Source organism: Hippoglossus stenolepis, chromosome 11, assembly GCF_022539355.2.
Source record: "Hippoglossus stenolepis isolate QCI-W04-F060 chromosome 11, HSTE1.2, whole genome shotgun sequence".
NCBI lineage: Eukaryota > Metazoa > Chordata > Actinopteri > Pleuronectiformes > Pleuronectidae > Hippoglossus > Hippoglossus stenolepis.
In genome coordinates, this window is record NC_061493.1 from 17,740,046 (window position 1) to 17,766,800 (window position 26,755).

Consider the following 26,755-nt stretch of genomic DNA (forward strand, 5'->3'; position numbering starts at 1 on the left):
AGCTACACAACGAGACATAGAAGTATAACAAATTATAACAAAGTGACACATAAGAATATAAAATGACCAATTTTATCCAACATGTCTGGAGGGGAGACAGTTGTTAGTCTGACCAAGCCAGACATTTAATGACATCATCTGTGTGAACTGTTGGGTTTCTCTATTTAATTTTAAGGTTTCGACCTTAACATGTTATGATTTAGTGCCTAAAATTGAACTTAATACCTTTTATTTTACTTTTTATTCATTCATTTTGCACTTTGTAACCTTGTTTAGATAAGTGCTGTACAAATAATTATTTTCTTCTATTGAAAAATGTGATGTTACTGTGATCCTTTGTGGAAAATATATATTCTGCCCCATCTTGAATTACTCAGTATTATCTTTACTGATACTTACAACTCGGCAGCATTTTTTATAAAAGTCTTACCTACACCAAGATTATTCATAAAGACCTTGTAGTTGCTGAGATCCACATGTTGGAGCAGAGTTCTGAGAGAAGAGCCCATGAAGAGGTTTGTCATTTCTGATTTTGTTGACTACAAATTGAATTGAATTAATCCAAAGAAAAAACGACAGATTGATCATTAAAGTCAATCGCCTTAATTTGTTTGTGTTAAAATGTTTAGTCTATGTAAACTGGTTATTTTCTTAAGCTTTATAAAGCCACAGAAGACATTATTCAACTATTATCACACACTGAGCAGTTCTCCTTATGACAAATACACTGATATGTATGTAAAGCTGCTGAAGTCCCCCTCTAATGTGAGATAGTGAGCTGTGTTGCTGTAGAAATGAAGACAGGCAGACATGATCTGAGCCCTTTAAGTCCAGATTTATTGATACGACTGTGCAGTCACAGAGCATGGTGGCACACGCGGCCGCCTGGCCGGCATTGGACAGTGACGCACACATGCATGCACATACATGCACACACAAACACCCACTCACTCGGATTCACTCTGTCTTATGGAGAATAGAAGGTAAACCTGAGGTGGTTCACTTGCGTCCACCTCAGGTTGTATATTTGTATGTTCCTCCACTCTGCTGGTCAGTGGACACGTTTGTAAATTTGACAAAATGTGAGAACTTGATGTTTAAAAAATGCTGATCTGATATGTATTTTTTTCAATTTTGTTGGTGGTGAGAATTGTTTACCCAGTTCATGCAGTCCACTGCATCACTCTCTCACTCACACACACACACACACACACACACTCATCGATAGAGCAGGTCACAGTGAGGAGATCAGAAATGCACATTGAGTAATTTTTAAGCAGTTCCACACACACTCACTCGGTCTCTCACTCACACACACACACACTCGCTCTCTCACTCACACACACACTCTCTCACTCTCACACACACACACCCACTCGCTCTCTCACACACACACAGGCTTTACATCCATCTAACCTCACTGAGTAGAACAGTTTGAGATCAGAGAATAATTCAGACTAAACGAGGAAACAAAGCAAGAAACAAACAACAAAGAATGTGTTCCATAGTAACCGTTACAAAACACCACGTTTAGAAGTCATAAATACAGCTATGTCTCTGATTATGGTCGGTATTAAATATTCATACAGTCGGCCGTCACAGCAGCAAGTGAAAGCAAACTACGAGACTGTACACGTGTTGGTCCCTTGGTACAGAAAACGCTGCTTTACCAAGCGTCACACAGGCTATTGTGAGGATGCACTAAGTTTTGTTTTTGTTCTATTATGATAAATTTCATTTTCTATGATTGTTACTCAGTTGGGACCTTTGACCCACTATGAATGTTTTAGCTGGTGGAGCAAAAGACATCGAACAGATACACAGAGGAGAGACAAAATGAAAAAGAGAAAGAAGTTACATGTTGAAAACGTTTTCACATTTGCGTCCTTTCAGTCCAAAAGGAGAAAACAGTCCAGTAGAACAAAAACAAACAAACAAACAAACAACACAACGCTATCGAGCACAAAACAGAGGAAAAACAGATTTTTCCTAAATGAAAAAGAGAATAAAATATACCATTATAAATACTATACTTCTGCAACATCAAAGCGTGACTTTACAAACAGATTTTCCAACAGTGTCTAAATCAAAAGTGTTAACACAGCACTCCTTTAGTGTGTAGTAATGACAGAAGATATTCACTAGATTGTTGGACTGTGCCTGGATCAGCACAGATTCCAACGACATCACTAAAAGTTTGTTTTCCTACAGTTGTGGAATGGAAAGTACATGTAGAGGCACACATTCAGCCAGCTGGCTTGCTAACCACCGACTGTATATTTTAGGTAGAAAGTAGCATTGCATGACAAACTGCTTTATCCCAGCACGGTACTAGTGTTCCTGTTATAATATAAAAATGGGGAGTGTGTATTAAAACAAAGAGGTTAAAAAATAATTCATTGGTTCCTATAGTTTTATACAAAGTTTCAGGTGTTAAATTGTTTACCCTTTTTGAACCCGATACATATTATACATATTAGAATGTGTAGCAGTAGACACGTGTACTGTATACTTTAAAATAATACACGAAGAATGTGGTCCTGGCACTATTCATTTAGGGAATTTCAAAATAAAAGTGCACAGTTTGAGGGAAAACACACCTAAAATTATGCAAATACTGCCCCGATTTGCTTCTTCCACTTCCATGTATTAGGTTTATAATATAAGCTGAAGCAGCGCTGCGGGGGTTCAATATGTTACATATGCACAGTAAGCAATATTTGCATCTTCTATACACAACATTACAAGCCTTTAAAAACCTGGCAAACGACCAGGAAGCAGATACAGTTTGTACTCAGCGTCGGATGCGTCACGAGAAGCCTGATGGGTCGAGCTGGCTACTAGGTGCACGAGCACACTGTAAACACGTCCATTCAACATTACACCAACGATAGAATGTGGAGCTGCTGTGACTTAACTGTGCCGCGAAAATGAAAGCGAGAAACATGTCTGAGATTTTTTACTCTAATTCAGCGGCGATGCTGATGTGTTGCTACAGCTTCAATACACGTAAGAAGGCATCGAGAACAAGAAGTGATTCGACGAAGAGATGAAACACACACACACACACACACAGTGAGGATATAACACACATCTAGTGCAGGATTCATGAAGGACAAATGCAGAACAAATGTAACAACAACAACAAAAAAAGGTAAACAAAAAGATTTTAAATATTACAAAATATCTTCAATGCATTTAAATGTGTGATATGTCTGAAATGCAAAGGTTGCATTCTAATTTTTGGACATTTTCCACTACAATATCTTACATTACATCCAAAAACCATCTTGATTCTTGGATTGTGGAATAATAGGATTTCTACTCATTCTCAGATCCGTACATGTACAAACATATTTACAGTGCAGACGACAAGGACACACAAAAACAATAAGAACTGCAGGGAACACAAACGATCATCGTCTGAGGAAAGCACTGAGAAAGTAAACGTGTGAAGAGGAAAAATGAGACACAACTGGTAGTGAAAAGGTTTTTGTGGTAGTCTCTCGATCGGGTGAGACTCCCAGCAGAAATTCCTATAAAGCACAATATTTCTAGATAAAGTAGGTTTTGTTAATTTAACCCCATTGTACTAAACACAAACCCAGACAGTTTACATTCTGTGTGGCAGCTGTGAAAGTCCCTTTTCATGTGCATTTATCCTGCATTTTCCACAATAAAAAGCACTTCTGTTTTAATTTGAAAGGACGAAAAACAAATGACTGTAACATACTTTGTTTCTAAACAAACCAGTTTTTTCTGTGTGATGCTGAAATCTAACAAATGAGTGCAGAGAGAGAAAAGGGTAAAAAGTGGGACTTGTACGATGGCTACATGTCTGTGGATGTGTGCGGTAAAAGATTGGCAAACTAAAAAAACATTTTCAGTGTCAGTCTTTTAAAAAGGCTCCTCTCAACCCCCTCATCACCTTAAGATCATTAAATCTTCTGTATTGTCCTCATCGATAAGCAGAGAGGGAGGAATCATGCACACGGGTCGAGCCACAAACTCTGCATACAAGACCGGCGGAGTGTAAACACAGGAAAAGTAAAAACTATTCATCATTAGGACACAAAAATGGAAGTGAAGGTGTGAGTTTCTTGAAGCCCTGAAGAGGGCGACACAGTCCAACTGATGGCCTTCCCTCTGAAGTGAGTCTGGGTGGAGCTCCCCCGGTCGAGTGAGAAGAACAGGTTCAGGGTCCGGTGATGCTGTTGATTATCTACAGCTCGACTATTCCATCGCTACCTCTGCTTTGAGACAAATATTATATTAAAAGACATAACGAAGTGGCTGACGTGGAGAAATCTACATATTTCCTATGATTAATATGATAACTTCAACATTTTCAACATATAAGGGAGGGAAACATTGGTTTTCACTTTTTAGGTGCAATAAAAACGTCAATGGTCATGTGCTGCAGAAATAAACTCACCATCGACACTTTTTTTTTTATTTTCTTCATCCTCTGTAGATTCAGCTCCTTCAGACAACTCTCCTGAAAAGTCAAAAAGACTCTTTGTCAGACGCAGGTGGGTGAAATCCTGAAATCATCCTCTATCTTAAAATAACCTTTTACACGCCTCTGACCAGGAACCGGATCAGTCAACAAGTTAACAAACCCAAAGTTATTCTAATTTCCAGTGGGGAACCAAAGAATTCAAAATAACCCACTGAAATAAATGAGACAAGATAAAATCCAGTATTTTCAAACACTTTTCATTCACAAAATTAATTGAATTGATAATAAATCTGTTCAACAGAAAAGGAAACTGTCAATTTTGATGATAGGAACATTTCTAATAAAGTTTTAAACTAGAAATCACCAAATAATTGCTGGTTGCAGCTTCTCAGATTCTGAGGATTTGACGAATAAAATTATATATCTTTGGATTTTAAACTGTTGACAGGACAAAACAAGACATTTCCACTTTTCATCTTTGGCTTTACAAAATTAAAAGACCAGAAAAAATGATTCATTGATTAGTAGCAAAAAAAAAAGAAAAGAAAAGATATTCATTAATGGAAACCTTCATGATTTGCAACCCTTTTTGCTACTTTTGTAAACACATGACAGTGACACCTCTTGTAGAATCTCTGAATTATTTGTGATTGAATGAAAGAAGCTAGGTTCAAGAAGAAGGGAGATAACACAAATATCTGTTGATGAAAGGGTTTGAGACAGTGTGGTGAGATGTGGATGAACATTCACCACAGATTTACATCATGTCTCTTAGTTTGGCTATGGGATGACACAGTTAAAGGAATATACCGTTATGCAGAGACGGACTCTTGTGTGTGGCGCCCTCGGCCTGATCTCCCTCCTCTGTTTCCCCCGTGTTACCGTCTGGCGGTGTGCTGACCTCTGCCGACTCGGCCGCCTCCCCCTCCAATTGGTCCTCCTTTGGTTCAGGCTGTTCTGATTCTGTTTGTCCCTCCTGGGGCTCCATAGTGTCTTCCTGCTGAGCTTGCTCCTCCTCTTCCTTTTTAGCTCTCTCCTCCGCCTCTGAGGTCACAAAGAGTGTGATGGCAGGTTAGCGTGCATCTGTGTGTGGTCTTACCATAATCAGGTAGAAACTGGGATTGTTGTATTTTACCCACTCGGACCAGTGAAACTATGTATCATGCTGACACTGGTTTGCACCAGGAACTGGGCTCTTTGGTGTGAAGCCGCCCTTAGTTTGTACTTTAAGAAGTTGTGTGTGTGAACAGTACCTTTAGTAGCCTGCGTTTTCCACCTCTCTCTGTTCTGATAAACCTCTTCGTTCCACAGGGCCTTGAAGTTCTTCATGTCCAGTGTCAGCAGAGAGCTTTGTCCTGACGAGCTGCTGTCGGAGCCCATGCTCTTCACGCTGTGCCGTTTGACCTCATCCGAACTAATACTGTTCAGACTGGATGGAGCAAAACGAGGGGGAGAAGAGAGTTTAGAGTCAAGACGAGTGTACAGCCAAGCTAGCAGCTCAGTGAAGTGGAGCTTTGAGCTAAATGCTGAGGTCAGCATGCTAACTGGCCAGCAGGTGGCAATGTGCTGATGTCTAACCAGTAATGAGCATGTTCAACATCTTAGTGTAGGATGTTAGCATGATAATGTCAATGCATGTTTCATTCGTTCTGCAGGTAATGGACAAATTCTCTTTTTGACCAGATGATGGCGCTAGATGAACGCATGGCATTCAGTTTACTTGTCAAAGGAACGTCTCAGCCTGTGAAAACAGTTAAATAATGTCCTTTTCAGGGGGTTAATTAGATTCATTCACAAATTTGCTGTAATTTTTGTTAAGATTTATTTAAACAACAATTAACGTACATATTGTTGTTTGGTTTAGTGTGACCCACGCTAGGGACTCTTTCTTTAATGGGTTTCTTGTGAGGTCTTTATAAAAGTGCGACACTAAATTGCTGGGTTAAGGGATCAACAACAACGTTACTCCAATCCATCATGTTAGGGATGTTAAAGCCTCCAATAGCTGTCACAACATTTCTCTTGAAACGACAAATATCAACTTCATGGTGTCACTACAGGGTAATTCAGAAGATCACCAAAGCAGTTACAGCAGCACAGTGTCGGAATGCAACGAATGTCTGTACAAAACTTCATAGCGATCCATCCAATAGTTTTTGAGATATCGAGTCACGCCAAAACGCCCGGATAAAAAAACGTTCAAGCTGACAGATTCAGAGGCAATTTGAAAGAGGAAGAAAAAAGAAAGACTGGAGGATAAACAGAGGCAGAAAGAGCGAGCGGTCACGGTTACAGATGATTGAAAACAGCTATAAACGCTGCGGAGAAACAGTCAAAGGAAACCCATGAGCACCCAGGTGTGTTTGTGTAGACAAGGAGACTGCACGGCGACACTATCGGAGATTTCCACCTGGATAGCTGTGACTGGAGGCCCACTGAGCGATGCTAATGACGCCTGTGGAGGAGGACCGGGAGGCTGATATTGACGTGCAGGTGCGACGGAAGATACAGAGCCAGACTCCCCAAATACCACTTTAATCATCCTGCTTTGCGAGAAAGTGACATTTAAACAACAAAAAAACTTTTCAGGTGCTTGTTCTCTGAGTAGTTTAAACGCAAGGGCAGGGGTCCTTTCTTGTTTGGAGCACCCTCGGGACGTACTTCGTTTAGTACGTGGCCGCAGCAAGAGTATTGAGCCAATTAATGAAGCCTGTGGTGACAAAATCACTTCCCCTTGTATCTGGAGAGGCTATTGTGTATGCCAATCGGGTGCCGACGCCCACTCCTGATCAGGGATGGTGAGGCAAACTTGTCTAGCATCTCTAAAATATCAATTTCAAGGTGTGTGGCTCTGCCTGATGAAAGGTGGAGACATTTACACGCACAGGAATGGATTACTCATGGGAGACTCATCTGCTGTTTTTTAATACTTTCATTAGATATGCTGCTATTGCGGAGGAGCTGTTGAGCTTCAATCACGTCATCGAGCGTGTAGTTTCTCAGAAGGTTTGAGAGGTGAAGGGTAGCAAAAAACCATCCTTGATTAACTGGACTGGTTTATTAAAAAGATTTAACTCACTTCCACCGACTCATCCTGCTACTGAGCAACACATAACTTTTTTATGCAGCAGGAGGAGGAAGTGCTGCAGCTCACCTTGATCGTCGGAACCCAGCGAGACCGGGTTGGGAGGCCTCGTCGATGAGCGGAGTGACGATGCGCTCCATCATGTCCGTCAGCACAGTGAAGGTGGGAACCACGATGAAGTCTATGAACCCTGGTGACAAAGATATTGAGAGATTCAGAGCACAGCGTAAATTTATGCATTTCTATATTCCTTACTACCTCGGCCAAGGAGCTTATGTTTCCATCTGTGTTTGTTTGTTTGTTTGCTAGTTAGCAGGATTACACAAAAACTACTCAACTGATTTCCATAAATTCTGTGGAGGAAAGGGTTAGGATATGAAAAAGAACAAAACTTTGGTGCGGATGCAGGAAATCTTTCTTCAACATTTTCATTGATTTCTCAGAGAATAATTCATGGATCTTGTTGAAAGTCAGGCTTGTTAAGCAGAATGATATTTATGAGTGTAAAATCTGGTGCAGATCCAAACAAAAATCTGTGTCTAGTGAATTTAGAATGGTTCAAATTATGGGGGAGCTACGGAGAGATCAGCGATCCTGCAAAGAACATGAGCTCCCATGAAAACCTTGATCACGTAGAGCTCTGAAACATCGTCCATTTTAAAGACAGGTTACAGGCTTTCACATATTTTCTGTACAATGAGTGAAATAAATAGTAAACCATACGTCAATGTGTGTTTTTCACTCTGTAAAATACCACTTTCGAACACACGTCTCCACTAATTGGCCTCTGCGCTGTGGCCATCGATGCGTGGTGTCAGCTCGTGTTTAAGCAGAAATCGTGTACATCTGCAACCATCATGCACAGGTTTTGTGTATATATGGGAGTGGCCACTCACCGATCTGGGACTGCGCCACCATTGTTGACTTTCGGTCGCAGAGCGGTGAGAAGGGAAGCCCGAGGTCTGATTCTTTGTCCCCCTAGAAATAAAACGTCCAAATCATTCTCAGTGTTTGAGAAATATTACCCCGCCCTCCAGGCACAAACACACACACACAGTCCATGCACTCACCCATAAACACACACTTACACTATCCGCTTACACACCACCACCATACATTCGCCATATGCTCACACTTCTACCAACAGGCTTCGGATTTGTCTGGCTCCTGCCTCAAGTGCTTCTGGGCCACAAATGTGTTTCATTTTCTCTTCTGATTTGTCACAAACAGATGAGATGTGGAGTCGGGAGCAAGGCAATGTTCTTCACAGACGCTATTTATCAGCCAGCCACATCCCCAGAGACAAAGGCCTTGTGAGAGCAGCCACAATAACAATCAGACTGATAATGAGCACAATGTGGATTAATAATGGACGATATTGAAGCAATGTGGCACCAGTTTAACATCTGTCCTTCCTGCCTGACAGTTGCCATTACACAGTATTATTTAGGGTCAAATGCATTGTTTTATCAAAGAGTTAATGTTCTACATTTTAATCTTCCATGGCGTCATTTGTGATGAGAGCAGAGTGTCTGTAATTAGACCTGATTAGACATGGCTGCATGTCTTACTGATAGAAACCCTTTTAAACTGCTCTGGGGGGTAGATTTGTGCCAAAGAGCCATCAGAGAACAATCATTAATCACTAATAGCATCATCATTTCATTCTAGGTGTTACTTCATAGCTGAATGAAAGAAACCTGACGATCCTACGAACATTTCTTGGAGTGTTCAGAAAAAAAGGCTTGTGAATGGACCTTGTGATGAGGTTTGTCAGCGACATGAATGATGTCTGTTTTCTTTTCAGCCGTTTCACTCGACTGTCGTGCTCGAGGGCTCCAAGGCTCAATGGCCTGGTTTATTTGGACACTTATATAGACTGGTGCCATGTTTCATTATTCAGCTTCACATGTTTTCTCTTTTCACAAAAACGTTTCCTGTTTCTCTGGGAATCTGTTTTACCAGTTTTCCTCTTTTAGTGAGTTACTGAGGCAAAACAGAAAATGCAACCATAACATGCATATTTTAAGACTTTATTTTCTTTGCAATGTTTATTGTGATGAAACATCCAACGTAGTAATTATAGAAAAGGCAACTTAAAGCTCCAGAATTTGTATCATAACGATTTAAAGTTTTCTACAGAATTAAAGAAACCCAGAGGAAGTTATCTGCAAGGATCATTTCATATGTTGCAAACAGGAACTGCTGAAACACTTTATTAAATATTATACTGCATATGCATGTTACAGTTGTGTGTATGTGTCATGTCAAAAGCATGTTCTCTCTACATGCATCAGAAGCTCCCACACACACACTGAATCTGCCGACCATGCACTTCTCTGTGTGACCTGGCCCGTACGTCCACTCACCTGTCTGAAGAACTCCTCCAGGAGGGAGGTGGTCCAACGATGGTGGAGGTCCCATCTTTTGGCCGGGTGGCTGATGTCTGCAGTGTGCAGCAGCAGGGAAAGGGCTTTGGGCTTGTCAATGCTAAAAACACAGAGTAGATACACAACATTTAAAACTCAAGTCCACCAGAGATTGTTGTACATTTGCTGCAGTTTTTGCTTGGTTCTGTTCACTGAAGTTTTATTGTTATACAGTCTATTTTGGATAAAACAAGCTGTTTGACCCAATGTTAATGTCATCTACATTAAGACTGGAGCAGATGTTTTATTCAAAAAGTTCATCAAAATAAGATGATTCGTGTCTAATGGCAGATGATTGAGTTGAAAGCGCATCTATCTGGAAGGAACAATCTCTCAATGTCTGAGGAGTCGATGTTCCGGTAAAAGCTACATCAGAAGACAGAGATTCCAGACAAATCAGGGACACGGTCATTGAAAGAAATACCAATAGGAAAAAGATAAAAGAAAACTCTCAAGGTACCGAGTGTCCCTGATGACAGTCCGGTCAGTCATAAAGAAAAAGAATGGGAAAAATGTGGCACAGCTGTAAATGTCTCTGCAGCAATCTATCAGCGAAAAATTGACTTTGTGTGCAAGAGCAGCGTAATAAAAGGGTCAGAGAGGAGGGAAACTTTTCTGTTAATAGTCCAGAAATGACATGTGGGGGCAGTTCCACACTTTTTGTTCTTCAGCCAGTGTGTTTCAGCACATTCAGTTTAAAATTAAACGTTGTTTTAGAAGGTCTGGGATAATACACACATAGAAATGTTGTGATGGTGTAGATTCCCTGCAGAGACGCTCAAATCATAAAACTGATGACGCATGCAAAACACAGACAGTGTGCAGTGGCGGATCGAGGATGTTTCTATATTATGTCCAACATCCATGCACAGTTACTGATGCAGTAATTTACACATTCATGTCATTCCTTGTTTACTGTTAGCTCTGTAGCTTTGACCAAAGCCACACAACATTGAATATTAAATATTGAAATAAAACATTCTTAACAAATTGTCCTATTCGTTGTTAGTATTAATAGGAAGTAACTTGTTTGTTTAAAAAAATAAATAAATAAATACTGATCGCACAGGGGCACTTCAGGGACCAATCAGATTCCAGCTGGGGCCAGTGCCCCCCTGACCTTGCCACTGGAACCGCCCCTGACAGCATAGATGTCAATTATCGACATGCATATGAAAACATGAACCCAAATAGCAACAACCTACATGTCTATCCAAACATGAAGGGGGTCTTTTTCCATCCCACTGCCTTCATTAGACTAATCGGTTTTCTACTCTGAAACAGTGTGAAAATGCATCATCTCACCTCATCACACATCTGCTGGTGTCTGGGATACGACCTGATAACCATATCGAAATATATCGTGTGCAATGGCCTGACGCATGACCGGACATACACAGAGCGATATGGAAAACAGGCGCACGGATGAGAACACACAGCACAAGGTTAAACAAAGGTGAGCGGCTCCGATTTCCTACAATTCCATTTGTGGCAGATTGGATGTTAAAGTGCACAGTAAGCAGGCCTGCAGCACACTGGTTTAAATGACTTGACATTAGAGTCTGTTCAGCATTAGAGCTTCCGGCAGAGTGCAATCTCTCAATAATGTGTGCACGAGCGTGTGTGTGTGTGTGTGGGGGGGTGTGTGGGTTTTCCTGTGTAGCTTTCCAGCAGTGGACCTCCAGGTCATTACAAACTCACCATCAGTCACTTTCTGCAGACGGCAGGTGGTGCAGAGCCGCAGTGCACATACTGATTATACTTTCTATATAAACACGTCTAACTTGTTAGCTTTCTTCCTCAACATAACCTCGTACTTCTCTCGTACTTCTCTCTCGCGCTGTTCAATGTGAAACTGCAAACTGATGCCTCACAGTCACAAACAAACCCTCCGCGCCACCAGGAGCTTCTCTATAATGCAGGAGAAGGGGTTTATTTCAGTTTTTCGCTTTAGGTGGTTGGACTTTAAAAATTCACTGAGCCTCATAAGGATCAAACTCACAACCTCAAACCTTCCAGTCCTCCACCACCATGAGACGTGAGGTCAGACAACTGACTCTTACTTCCCATAGAGTCTTAGAATGTTTACTTCAGGTGCTGGAACTCGAAAATTCAATATACTGAACTGATACAGGACACAGAACTCCAGCAGAGTTCTCTTACAGACTCTCGAGCTGTGTTTCTTAGAGATTTTTTACTTTCCTTCGCATACAGGATTTCAAAATTTAATGCACCTCACAGGGATCAAGCCCACAACCCTAAAGCTCCCAAGCAGTCCTTCAACTCACTGAGCCGTATCACCAGCCTCTCCTCTCAATATAGTATTTTAAAGTACAACATGATGCCTGAGGACAACTTCAAACTTCTGAATGGTCCTGTTACCTCGCGTTTCCACCCAGGGAAATATTAATCTTATGAGAGGCAATACATTATCCAAGTAAACTGTAAAGTATATAGTTATGAATATCATACATTTGGCCACTTAATGGATTCACACTACATTAGCAAAAATTGCATTAATCAATCAATCAACACATTTTTGCAGCTCTACATTATATGCTTGTTTACTTGTGATAACATCAGTGCTTCCACCAAGGAGATTTGTTTATTTGATAGTTAGCAGAAATACACAAAATTTACGCAGACATTTTGCAGACGGGTGGATCATGACCCGAGAGAGAGAGAACCATCAGGGGGCGAATCCAGGACTTATTTTTCACTTTCTTTAACATGGAGCGATAATGTGTCAACAATTTAATGGATTTCTCAGAGACGCATTCGAGGGCGATGATTTTATAGAAATCAAGTATGTTTAGGTGACTGATATTTACCAGTGTCTTCAATTTAGTGCAGATCCAAATGAAAAAACTGGATCTAGTGAATATAAATGTGTTTTCATTTGGAGACTGTTGAGTCTTGGCAGACGTGTGCACTCCGAGCGCCATTCCAGCTTTTGCTCGCTCCTCTACTTGGAAAAATGCTTTAACAAATAACTAACGGCTTTTTTGGTGTCTGGCAACCCTTTCTCATTTTTGATTCTTCTAATATTGCCCGTGCTTGACCAGATTTCAGATTTTCTCAGTGAAAACACAATGATCTGCCAATACGGAACATGAATATTTATGGTGTTTCTCCAGCGCACTCTTCAGGGCAGGGTTAATTGGGTTGTAAACAGTGGGCGGTTGGTAAACAGCAGCTGATTGCAGGGTTAATGGAGATTTAAAGTGCTGGGGTGATGGGCAGCGAGTGGAAACAGCAGCGGAGGAGAAGACAACTGACCCCTCAGGTTGTTGTAGGAAGTTCTTCATGGCCTTCACCTGCTGGAAATGACAGGACATATCTGTAGCCAGCACCATCTCCACCACCAGAGCCCGCAGCTCTCTGGATGAAAAGAAAGGAGAGAAAACAAAGAGGTGGAAAAACATGAACCCTGTGCTGTATGACGAACTGTCAAACCCACAGATGATGGAAGCCAACTCATTTTGGAAGTCGCTAAGGAAAATGAAAGCACGTAACACATCAGAGCCATTTCTAATAACGTGCTTTGACAAGTCCCATCTTACACCAGGAACATCAGACTGAATCTGTCTCCTTTAATTTAATATCACACATAATACAAAGTTTTAAAATTTCCAGATTTTGACTCCAACAGTTCTTTTTCTTGAAACACAAGAGGTGATTTATACATTGTTTTGTGTGATTTCTCTTTATATCCCTTCTACTGTCTCTCAGCTCTTTCATCTGCTCAAGTACGTGTCTCTCTGACCTCCAGTCGTCCTTGGACAGGTTGTAGAGGATGTTCATCTCGTCGTCATCCTGCAGGAGGCGGTACGCTGCGCTGACGTGGTGACTCTCCAACACTGCGCGGTCGTTATAGAGGATCGCTGTGTCCGACCTGTCAGTCAAAAGATGAAAGCAGAGCCGCATTCTCTCACCGGTTCATATTGGGAGGACAGCCTTAAAGCACCACAGGCAAGAACAGACCACTGGATATTAATACTAAAATACATTAATAAATGTTTTACTTAATTATAAATATGATCAGGTTTGTGTGTATTTTCCTCATTGAGTTTTGTCCATTGGGTCATTTTCCTTTATTTCAATTTGCAGGTAGCAAGGTTAAGTTCCAGCAAAATACAAAATCTTAGAATAATGTTTTAATATTCAATTATAAGGAGGACAAAAAAGAAAATGTAACTAAAAAATATGAAGTTTCATTCATAGGATGTACAAAATAAAAATGAATAGGTTATAAACTTCATGACCCATTGTGTTATCTTTCTTGATCTTTTCAAGTTCTTATCAAAGACAATGTCAAGTTTGAGTCCCAGAGAAGAGTTTTTATTCCTTTTCTGCCGGAGGTTTGGAGTTCATATGGACTCTCGTCCTGTCCCGGCCTCATTATTGCACCGCAGGCGATCTCAGTGTGAATATAAAGCCCCCATGCTGTAAATGAAAACATTGATCGGCTGAGTCAGTGCCATGCATTTTTGATTTTATGATCCATTACCTTGTCTGAATGTGGAAGTTGTTTGTGGTCCCCGTGTGCTCGTAGTCGTGCACTGCCGCCGCAAAGATCATGGCAAAGATCTCCAGCTCAGTCAACCAATGCTGCAGGCAGAGATAGAGGAGTGGAAGGGAGGGAGAGGGGGTGGGGGTGGGGGGGTGAGGAAGCAATGGCAAGGTGAAGATAAGGGGAAGGATATAAAGAGGAGCATGTAGAAGAGAGAAGGGTGTTGAGGAGGGGGAGGCAATGAGATGGAAAAGACAGAGACATCGACGGGAAAGAGGGAACAGGAAAGTAATGGAGACAAGAGAAAAGAATGGCCAGAAATTACAGGAGAGAAATGAGAAGCCAGTGAACGGAAAAAAGGGGGGGACGCAGGAAATGGTACATCATGCCATGAAGATGTGGAGGTGAAAAGTGATATAGAGGATGAGGAGGGGAAGTATTTGGCACGAGAAACACATTACCGTCGGGGATGAGAGGAAACAAATGGGGAGGAGGAGACGGAGGAAAGGTCAGAAAATCCGAAAGGAAACTTTAGATAAGACAAGCTCGACTGAGAATCACATTTTGAACTGTCGCTTCAACACTCGTCCGTCTTCTCTCCCTCTCACGTCTCTGTTTGATTTGTCACTGTTACCAAATATAAATGAAAAAGTCAGGTAAGTAAGTTAATGCTGTCACAAGTAAGAATACAAATCCCTTCACAGAGTTTAAACCTTTTTAGGTGCTAGCAGATTTTAATGTGAAAGTCGTCAGAGACTGTTGAAGGAATGGCTTGATATTTTTAGAAAATGTTCTTGCGGCAAGTTTGATGAAAACATACATATAGGGCTACAACTATTTATGTATCTAATATTTGTCATGATTGTTCAGGGATTTGTTTGACTACAAAATGTAAGACAATAGTTATTTCTTCTCAAATGTTCTCTTCAAATGTCAGATTTTGCCTATAACCAATGGTTAAAAACCCAAAGATATTAAGTTTACCATCAGTTCGAACCAGGTTTTGCCTTTTGGCTTTAAACAGGATTGTTTGATTAGTAAAATCGCCCACTAATATTCTGCTAATAGATTAAACTTAATTTGCATATCTCTTTTTAAATGTAGTGCCTCAAAGACCAAATCGAGCCAAAAGATTAAAACAATTCAAATTTAAGTTCAGTGCACTAAATGACAGATGCTCTTTAATTCTTTAATTGGAAAAAAAGAAACAGAAACTACCTGTTACATCATACGTCAACATGCTCAACATATAGAAACTAATGCTTGTATACATGTTTAACCAGCATGTATACAAGCACCAGTGATGTCAGCAGCATCCTCACACCTGTGAGTGGGCATTTTCCTCTGAGATGTGCATGTTCTGAGTGCACTCACGTCCACAGAGTGGGGATTTAGCACAGTCGATACTGGTGACTAATCAACAGTGGGGGGGATGGCAGACTCATTAAGAATGGGGTGATGGGCGCAAGATGCCCGATCCATCCCCCAGTATGTTTCCTCACGGGCCTTCTTTATGAATGACCTGTTGATTGTTGATTTAATGGAGTCTGGAGGACCTGCAAGATGATAGATTTTATTCCGCAGCTCTCCCGGGAGTCTGTGGCTCTGGCAGTAATGTGGTTTACTTCAGGAGGCACTGGCCAAAGAAACACACCATGTCGACAGCTGTCGCAGCCACCTTATTAAGGTGATGAAATAAAAACAATGGAAACGGGGGCGGCCTGCTGCTTGGCTGGTTGGGGACTTTAAACTCAGCAGGTTTTTTTGTTTGTTTTTTTGAATAAATGCAGCATCATAACGACCCTAAAGCCAGTTCGGAGCAAAGCTGGGAAATTTAGGTCAGTAAGATTAAAGAAGAACAAAAGCAAGATGAAATACAAAGGGTAGGAATGAAGCAATGTCACAGCAACAGAAAATATTTGACTTCCAATGTTGAAAGAGTGACTATTAACATGTGTGACATTTTGACAGATGTGGGTTGACGTTCAAAAACCTGCTCTGAGCAAAACTGGGATTGAATTATGTTTTTTTTTTCTTGGGTAACTTGTGTTTTTGTTTTTTAGGATAGAATATTTTGTGCATTTCCAAAGGAGAATGAAGCCATGTTGAGAAGCTGCATGTTGGGTAATGCTGCAGTCAGGCTCGCATACATCAGCTGACAGAGATGTTCTGCAGTAGCACGTGGATAAGATCCTCCTGATTCCACCGATTAAGCTTCAACTCAGTGAGCTTCTTTTCTCGGAACTAAACAAGCCTGTTCCACTGGTTTCTGTAGAGTGGATGCTGATAACACTGTGTCATCTAATGTGCTTGTGCAGCACTCACCACCATGCCAGTCTTGAGTAGCAAGTAATGTACAGTCTGCGTGACGTCAGCGGCGTGCATCAGGTTGTGGTAGGGGTTTTTATGTTTGCTGTATCCTACTTCCAGGGCCTCCACGAATGACACCACTGCGGAGATTGGGATCTGATGATGGACAAATGAACAGTAAATGACCTCTACAGGCAGATTTTAATAATGAGCACGTCACTTCACTTCCTGGGAATCTGAATTTGATGTCATGAAATCATGGATCGTTATTTAAGCTGGTCCAGGTCACAATCTCTAGCTCAGGTCTGCATCATTGCCCGTGTCATTTTCCCTCAGATGCTGGACCTTCAAGTGTTGTGGTAAATGAGCTTCACCAGTATAAGATTAAATATGATCAACCTCCCCTTGTGTTGTCATTGTCAATGCATCGTCTAACTCTTGAGCGGGAAGGAGAGGTGAGTTATCTGATTTCCATTAAATCAGACCTGGTGCAGGGTCATCATCCTTACTACATATTTTTAGTTTCTCCTCATTTTAATGACATGAACACAAGTACTGCAGTGACCGTGGTGCTTTATTATCCTCGTGACTTTACCTTGAAGCGGCTAATGAGGTCGTATCTTGTGAGTAACTCGTAGAATATGAATTTAAGTGCGTGATCCCCGCTGGCCTCATTTAGAGCGAAAACGTCAAACGACCACTTGTCAACATGCTGTGCAGGGGAGAGAAAAAATATATACAATTACATGTTTCTCCTTAGACAATATAAGTTGCAAAACAATGAAGTTACGAAAAAAATCTATATATGTTGTTGTGCTTTCCAATAAAATTGCATAACAACAAAAACAGACATGCTACGTCAACCTGTTTTTTTAATCTGATACTCTTTGACACATACTTTCATCTAAACTATTCGGTTAAACTCACAGTTACTCAGTTATTACTGTAAATACAGATATTATCCAAATACACAGTTTTCAGTACATATCTTCAGCGCTGAGTTTTGTCTGCAGGTATTTATTTCAGGTTGCAAACAGTCCCAACAACCTTCACCGATAAGGAAGGTCACCCTGTACTAACTGAAAGAGACTCAGATGAACATATAAATATGTAATAGACCTAAAACAACAAGTGACGGGAGCAATGCCACCAGGGCCTTATGGAAATTATGCCCCATCACAGATCAGTTATTGTGTGTGTGTGTGTGTGTCTTTGTGCGGTTAAAGTTGTTATTTTCCTATCTGCTTGCTTCTGCTCAAGAGTGTGTGCACATGTTAATACCTTAAGCACAGATATGACAGAAGGGGGGTAGCTGAGTCCCACCATATTGGAGGTACGTCGGTACATCCTGTTCGGATGAGATAAAAACATCAAATGAAACGCACCGCTGAGTGTAAACACCAGAGGTTACAACTCCGGTCCCAGAGCACAGCCTGGAAGCTTCCCCACCAAGACTCACTATAACCTTCAAACCAACACAACACACAGTGGGAATCTGTTTTTAAAAGACGGGTACATTAGGAAAAGTCTGTATTTTTGTCACATGCTAAATGTTTAAAGCTTTATTAAAAACAAGGGATTGAAATGTAGATTAATTTAATCACAAATGCAAAAACAGGCTGAGTAATTCCCCAAGAGACTTAGTGAAGCATTAAGAATTATCTGGAAGGTTGTGTGCATTGCTAAACATCGCAATATTTTTTTGGGATGAATACTATCATTTAGAAACTAAAAGTCTTGGAATAGTTTCCAAAAATGCATCTGGCCATATTTTCATTTTCACTCTTTTTCTTCCTCTTTTCCAGTTAATCTTCATTTTAAATTCAGAAAACATTCAGAGCGACCCTAGTGGCAGAGAGTGTTACTGCACCGGGGCCCACGCTGAGTAGGGGCGCTTGCGAGCTACTGCAGAGTCTGTCCCTAAATCACTGGCACAGCTTTAGTGACAGGTTACAATATAACTTTAACATTAACTTCTGAGTGTGTTTTTTAAAATTGTATATAGCGATAGGCAGTAAAATGAAGAGAAAATACAAATCAGGTGCATTAAAACCCAATATTTCTTTGATTGATGACTGAGTGGATAAACAATTGATCGTTCCGTCTTGATCATTTTAATGTATGGAAAGGGCCGGTGCACACAACTGGATGACACCAGGATGAGCAAAGAATAAACTGGTGAGTGTAACAGCCATAATTTTACTTTTTAGACTATTAACATACTAAGAACGTTTTGTTATTTTGATGTTTCTTGTACATTTACTGTATCTCAGGCCTGTCTGTGTCACTGCCTGTGGTGTTGTAGATGGTAGGCTATGTATTTGAATCTGCCATTTAGTCATTATCAATTCTATGTCTGAATGTTGTGGTGCTGTATACTGATATGTTATGTTTATGTGACTGTCGCTGTCTATCTGCTGTGGTGCTGAACTGTCAGAAGTCATGCTCTGTCCTTGGTGCTGAAACATTTGAACATGACTTGCAACCCCTTTTTATTTTCAGTTCTTCAGAACAATTTTGTCTAATGCTTATATTTAGGCATTATTTTCCATTGTTAATATTAAAATGACTTTATCAGAGGGGGCCTGTGAGGAGGCTCTGCCCTCTCTGTGCTAGGAGTCTTGCTTTTTTGATTACAGCAACAAATGCATGCTAGTGTGTGATAAAGCACAGCCTCGGAGAGGGAGCTGATGTAACTCTGTAAATGATTGTGCTTAGCCAGGCTTGCCAAGGCCGTAATGATATATGGTCGACTCAGGTGATTGAGTCATGCAGATATATTTGCAGCAGACTGAACTTTTAAAAGGGCCGTAGCATTGTTTTTAAAACGAGATGTGGGGCTTTGAATTTTGAAATATTTCCCCCATTTCTTAAGCTGCAACAATTTTGTATTAATATGTATGCAAAACCAATCAACAATAACCTTGAATTTTTACATAGCAAAATGGATAAAGTTAATAATATATATATATATTGCAGTTATAATGTGTGATGGATGATCTAAATCAAGCACTTTTCAAGCCCCAACGTATTTTTCAATTTTCATATAAAACGGAAATTCATCCAAAGCAAAAAATGTCAGTAATGTAAAGTGTACGTGCAACAAAAGTCCCAAATCCCACAAGGGCAGGGTGAATGTCCATTTCTTATGCAAGACCAAACTAAAGCTGTTGATAGAATTGCTTTAAGTTGCTCCTGGCTACCCTGGTTTATTTTGATCAATGATAGATCAGCAACATCAGAGAAGGAAATATAAATGTGATAATCTGTTTGACTTCTAACTGCATGCCAGTGTGGTCTGTGCTCTTGTGCATCACACACACCTCTCAACAAATATTCCAGCCTGAACGGCGTGGACGATGCTGCGGAAGCGAGGCTTTTCTTCATTGCGCCGCAGCATCAGGCCCATCTGGCGAGTGAAGGTGGAGGCCAGCCAGTCCCGCACTTCTGAGGGCACCGATTCCGACTGGATGTCGCTGAGCTCATCCTCTGTGTCCACCAAGCGTCTGAACACAAGGGAGAAGGGAGAGAGTGGAAAAAGGACAGAAACAAATGGAAAAAGAAATAAAGGAAAGGAAAGAGACCACAGGCTTACTAACATATTTATAGTTTACACCAGGTCTACTTTCATAGGGGATCAAACTTAAAACCCAGAGCTGTCCGCCAAATAATAACACCTCTTATGTAACATCAAAACATCCCAGGCCTCTTGAAACACCATGATTCAAATCCAACTACGTGATATAATTCTCCACAGCTACCCTGTTGTGTTGACATGTACGAGGGATAAAGAGCAAAGCCTGTTGGTCTCCACCCACTGAACTGAATACATGTTCTTATGGCAAAGAGAAAAGCATTCACATCACACTGATAATCGTGGCGCTACATGGATTCTGCACCGGATAGTTCATCATCCTCCGTCCTGGAGTGGTCATGCCACCGCTGGCCCTAATCTGGCGAGATCTCGATGACGAGAGGCTTACATAATGCCATAAGCCTATTCATACGCTGGACCTGAATCCATCTATTGACATACAATCATCAGCCACAAAATCAAAAACCCGTTACACAGTATATATGGGTGACAAGTTAAAGGTAAAACTGAACGGTTTGATGAGTACCTACGTGTTAGACAGCGTTTTCCACCAAACACCAAATGAGGGAAGATATTTATATTTATACTCAGTCACAATATGAATGATCAATGTAAGTAAGTGTAGCTGCAGTGTGTAGAAGAGCTCACACTGAATGGTTAAAATGAAACAAATAATTACAACACAGGCCAATTGCCACACTAATGACAGTCATCCATTATCCAGAGTCTGGCCTTCATCAGTGCTGTTCTGTTGTTCTCAGTGAATGGACCTGGTTAATACACTGCAGGGAGCTTTTGTCTTGTTTGTGTTCTTACCTTGTCTCCTCGACGTAAACGGATTCCAGCACCGCCGCCGCATACTCCAGGTTTTTCTTGAGGTCTGCGAGGGAAGCCTCTCCTCTCTCCAACTGCTTCACCAGACATCTTAATCTAAAACAGAGATTCAACGGTCAGTTGACAAATGCAATTACTGCCCTGCCATCTCGACATGATCAAATAATTGCCACTGATATTCAATTAATCTGGTCTGGGTTTCTGCTGCACGAGGTGAGATTGAACGAAACTAAAACTTGTCCTCTCAGGCTAAATTACAAAGTGAGACAACAGCACACAAACATACAATTACATATAAATCAAGACGTAAGTACAAAGTGAGGAGCAGCATAAAACCAGAATACTACATTTTTCACTAGATGCAAAATATGTTTTTTAATGAAATAGTCAGTGTGTGCACTGAAAAGTTGTGTTAATTTGTAATTCTTGATATTGCTGGTTAGACGTGATGTTTACTTGTCCAATGTCCTTTTTGCCCAATTTACCAGTACTTTGTCTGCAGAGTGGCTTCTACCCTCTATAGTCTATAGCTGTGCTGCATGGATTAGGTGTTAGATGTATGATATAACCATTTTACTAACATGTTACTGCATCTTTTAACATATTATGTAGGTCAATATTGTATATCATACTTCAATCATGTTGTATTGCTGCTCTGCATGTCTGCACGTGTTGTAAACAGTATTGCTTGTTGCTTTGTGTTACATGCATGGTTACACGTGCTGAATAGTGGATACTGGTGAGTTTGTGTTGATGCTGTTGCTCTATTTTCTCTTTTCCTTTATTTCTTTTTCCATTTGTTTCTGGCATCTTGTCGTCATCATTGGATTCAAAACATCTCAGTTGAAAATTTGCCAGACTTCTGTCTAATGAGTGTTGTCCTTGTAAATAAATTAGATGAAATATTTTGTATTACTGCCACGTTGCTTTAAAAGAGGCTACATACATATATGTTTTCCTTCTAGTTCATTTAAGCTCAGATGGGATCGTGCAGTTGATTGATGTCACACTCTCCTGTATCGGCCTTTCCTATAGGAAACAGTCTGTCAACCACAGGTGTGATTAATAACATCACCAGTGGCTGAATTCCAGCTCCTGAGCTCTGGTCTCCTGCTCTAATGGGACACTTAATAGGAATGAAGCCATCACTGATGTCATTAGTTGCACTTGTGCTTTTCGCGCTCAGAGAAGTCAAAGATTTTAAAATCTGCCACCTTCGATTCTTCACTCATTTGCATGAGATTCTCCTACTATGTGACCTTTGACATCTCGTTTTATTTATAGCCTGCGGGTCAGCGTCACTTGTTTTGTCCTCGACTGGTTCAGATTCAATGTTGGTGAATCGTGAGCAGCTCCAACAGACATTTCTAAAGACAGTTAGAGGCTTTATAAAGTTTTTATCACTTTCAAGGTGGCATTTACAAGCAGCTGCTGGTCTTGTGTAGGACACTTGAAACATTTGCTTTAACAGATATTAATATATGTTTGCCATGAGCATTTTTGCATTCATTGTGGTGCACATTTATTCAGTCACACTCAATAAATTGAACATTTGAGTGATTTAGCATAAAATAAATAAAACACCATCTTCCCTGTGTTATATTTTCTCAATGTTAATATGCTTGTGGGTATAGATTCATGCCTTCAGTAATTTTTCTTTCTTCACATTCGCCAAAGCCATATAGCAAAAGACCGACCGAAATAGCACAAAAGAGAAAAAGCAAGTTATCATCAATTTGTGCACAGTGCAACCCCCGAGCAGAATACCACCTGCTGCTGTGCTGGAGGTCATGCGCTCCCTTTCACAGTCAATGCCCACAGAGGCTATGCTGGATGTTGAATTATTAAGCAGAGAGGTGGGAGAGTAGAAGGTTTCAGGTGCTCTCATTGATTACATTCCCTGACAGAAGCGACAATTCTACCAAGTGGAGGATCCAAAACGTTTCTATGCAAAGGGTTGAGGAGAAAAAGGTCTCGATACAAACATGAATGCATTTATTCTAATGTCCAAAGTTGTGACTGGGGCCTTAACGTGCGGTGTGGACAGCACTGAAACATTCACGCTATGTTAGCAGATCAAACGTGTACACCACCAGACTTATATATCAATTTGAATGGTAAAGTAAGTCCTCAAAAATATGGGACAGAAGTGGAACTTGTGTCTATTTGGCTGCAAGGCTTCAATGCGAACCTCTGACATACTGTCTGCTGTGAAATAATATCAGGCGGGAAATGCTGAAAGTAATTCCTTCCAGCCTGCTTCTATAAAAGAGCCACAGTCATAATTTCCATATTGATGCAGAAAAGTCTAGTGAGAGGTTTAAGTACAGAGAGTCTACATCCACGCTCACAGCCCCGTGAGGTGTCACCACAGTGGACAAAATCACTTACTGGTATTTGAATAAAAACACATTTTAGGGAGGAAACATTTCAACAACTCATCCTCTGCTAGAATGTCTGATTTTCATGGTAAACCAATGTTTGTAAAATATTTCAAGAAAAGTAGAAAAATGTCCACTTCAGGGTGTCACTACAAGAAGATTCAGGGGATCCTCAGAGTCAGTGGGGTTCATCCTCTGGGTACCATGAATATTGGAAGATATTATGTTGCAAATCCATCAATGTTGACATACTTACACTGAAAAAATGAAAACTTTCACATGCTGCTGCTTTTAAAGGAGTCAAAGTCTGTATATAAAGATGGACGACATGCCAGATCCTCAAATCATCTGGATTGTCCTCTGGTGGCTGGCTGCAAAAGAGGTCATAAGCCCTGTTTTTGTATATTCCCGCAGAAAGAAGCAGTGTATGATTCCCTGTGTGTGACAGCAGCTGCTTCACGTGCTGATGTCTCTCTTGAGCTGCTATTTTAAGAATCACAAGGAAGTGAATGGACGAACTGGAAGCTGGGAGTCTAGAATCACGACACATGTGATTCCGTTGGGGCTAATAATGGTTATTATGAGCAGCTGTGTGCCAGTGAGCTTCCCTGCTAATATTTGAGAAAGGAAAGAAACTCCTTTAACAAAGCTCCTCGTCTATAATCCAACAAACAATGTCGATTTTTTTGTGTTGGTCATTTGCTCTGACTTTCCATCTTGTTGCACAGTAGTGCCGGTGTGCCGCGCTTATTTTTAAAGCCAACATTTAATGACATTAGCACATGTATTGGAGAAAATGTTGATCCCTGCTGAGTGTTTCTGGAGAGAAGCTTTGTCGCAGGCTCGTTGCTTTTGTTTGTCCAACAATGGACTAAAGTGAATGCCCAATCAATTTTTGACGTTCGTTCAAAAGATAATTTACTTCATGCGGAGCATCCAGAGCGGCTTTATAGAGAGAATGAAGTAGTGTTTGAAAGATTTTCTGTTTTCCTTAAATCCCTTTGGAAACTGCAGGATGCAACGAGTCAAACATCAGTTTTGTTTTCCTTTTAAAACCAAAGAGAAAGACTTGTGTGATGATGTCAGCCAGCGTGAAGTCCTTTCCATAAATCAGTGTCTCCGGCACCCAAAACAGAATTGGCTCATTTCACCTGCTGTCATTAGCATGGGAGGCGACACGCTGTGTTAATAGAACGGGTCGGGCCCAAAGTAACCCCTGGGCTCGGAGCCAGCTGAAAAATTCCCTTTAAGCTAGAGATAAAGCTGGCAGGGCAGAGGAGCAACAGCCGTGTGATTCGCTGTGACCGAACACTTGCTCTGGTGCTGGAGTAATTTTCTCACTTCCCTCCATTATCAACTGCTCAGTCTGAACACAGAACAGAAGGGTTCGATCTTTCATAACAAAGTCATCAGAAGGAATTCTGGCTCGAGAGTTCAGAAAGGCAGACGAGTTGGATCGCATGGTTTGACAGAACAGAAAAAGGGGGCCATTAATAACACAAACTGTTGAAAAGAGAAGATTACATAAATATTAAAGGGACTAGTTTATTATCGCTTAATTTGTCAGAAAATGATGACAAATTAAAACCAAGGTGACTTAGTGTTCGAATTTCAGTCACGAACCAAAAGGTTTTTAATTTATATTTATATCAAACAGGAAAAAACAACAATACTGGAATTTTAGACAAACAAGAAATGTAAAGTTTGGTATTTTTTTATTGAAAACTGAATTTTGAAAGTGAAATGTGAAATGTGAACAGCTCTTTGTGCAGCAGCGGTGGCGCAGCTTCAGGGTTCCTCAGATTGAATCCAGCAGCAGGTGTTTGACTCATCGCGTCTACATTACTGCAGGTGACTTTTACAGAGAGCTGCAAGAAAACAGCTCATTACAAACAGGCAGGTTTAGATAATCACTGCACCAGTGCTTGAAATGAAAAAAGGAAACATTTAGAAAAACAATCATGAAGGAGAAAAGGTTTTATAGCTCTGATACTGTAGAGTAGCTCAAATATGAATGTGAATAGAAGAGAAACAGACGATATGAACTGTAGTGTATGTAGAAAGTATTGCCATGAAAGAGACGCTGCTCGGCTACCGCTCGGAGAATATTGCTCATACATACGCATGAAGCTCGGTTGACAGTCCTGAGCTCTACATGACTTATGGTTCATACAAGCCACATATTGCTGCTACTGTAACAAGAAAAACCTCAAAATACGGCTACAGAGTAAAGGATGGAAACATACTGAACCACACCACAGCAGAAATGTGGTAAATAGGCATTTGTGCATAGTTGAAACCACACTGAATTTAAGACGACCACAGTCACAGTTGTCTCTGAAAGATTAGAAATACAAGTAGCTTTCCTTTAAATTAAAACAACAAATCTGTGCTATTCTGGGTGGAATATAAGCAGCCACAGTTAAGCAGGCAGGATGTGGGTTTCCTCCCTAAAAGCTGCAATCAACTGTGCCACTTTAATACATTGATTTCCTAATATTAATCCATAGGTCTAAAGATAGGTTAGAGTATGGATGTCTGTGCATTACGCTGGCAACCTTTCCAAGGTGGTGACAGAGTTATTACAGAGGCCACAGCTGACCAGCCCCATCGCTGGAGCCTTTGATATGTGCTTCCATGTATGTGCTCTTTGACGGCTCGATATTTCACTGACAGCTCGGGTCAGCTGAAAGCTTGACCTGCAGGAACTCCAACATAATGGCGTTCAATGGAGTAAAAAACGCCACAAATAACCTCCTGACGTGTAGCTGGGCTGAAAAGACGTGAGAATTAAGTTGCCGTGAATGCGTCATCACAGACCTTTTGGCTTGAAGAGCTCTGTAGGTTAGAAAAGTGCATTTACGAGAGCATGAGAACCGAAAGGCTTTTATACCTCTGGCAGGGAGGTTATGTTTTCACCTCAGTCCTTCGGTAGTTTGTTTGATTGTAAGCAAGATTACGCAAAAACTACAGGTGGGATGACCACGAAACTTGGCCAAAAGATGTAATTTGGGTCAGGAGAGTAATTCATGGATCTTGATGAAAACTTGGCATGTTAAGGGAAGTGATATCTATGAGTGTGTGAAATTTGGTGGAGCTTGGGCATTGTTGGGCTTTGTAAGAGGTACACACTCTAACAGAATCGC

General features: G+C 40.8%; 1 protein-coding gene across 6 annotated transcripts in view; it reads right to left on the reverse strand.

Annotated features, from left to right (window-relative positions):
* Positions 1-816: 816 nt before the first annotated feature.
* pde1cb (phosphodiesterase 1C, calmodulin-dependent b) overlaps positions 817-26,755 on the reverse strand; it is a 79,342-nt gene continuing 53,403 nt past the window's right edge. For 5 of the 6 annotated variants that reach the window (XM_035171189.2, XM_035171187.2, XM_035171191.2 and 2 more), the window contains 15 exons: positions 21,211-21,324; positions 20,123-20,305; positions 18,081-18,147; positions 17,395-17,511; positions 16,815-16,955; positions 14,487-14,587; positions 13,743-13,871; positions 13,256-13,357; positions 9,917-10,037; positions 8,444-8,525; positions 7,617-7,737; positions 5,716-5,891; positions 5,273-5,506; positions 4,436-4,498; positions 817-4,253 (listed from right to left, as the gene is read on the reverse strand). In XM_035171189.2, coding sequence (XP_035027080.1) covers positions 4,234-4,253; positions 4,436-4,498; positions 5,273-5,506; positions 5,716-5,891; positions 7,617-7,737; positions 8,444-8,525; positions 9,917-10,037; positions 13,256-13,357; positions 13,743-13,871; positions 14,487-14,587; positions 16,815-16,955; positions 17,395-17,511; positions 18,081-18,147; positions 20,123-20,305; positions 21,211-21,324 — 1,771 coding nt within the window. In that variant the 3' untranslated portion in view covers positions 817-4,233. The remainder of the gene's footprint in view (positions 4,254-4,435; positions 4,499-5,272; positions 5,507-5,715; positions 5,892-7,616; positions 7,738-8,443; positions 8,526-9,916; positions 10,038-13,255; positions 13,358-13,742; positions 13,872-14,486; positions 14,588-16,814; positions 16,956-17,394; positions 17,512-18,080; positions 18,148-20,122; positions 20,306-21,210; positions 21,325-26,755) is intronic. The other variant, XM_035171188.2, reaches the window with a different exon arrangement.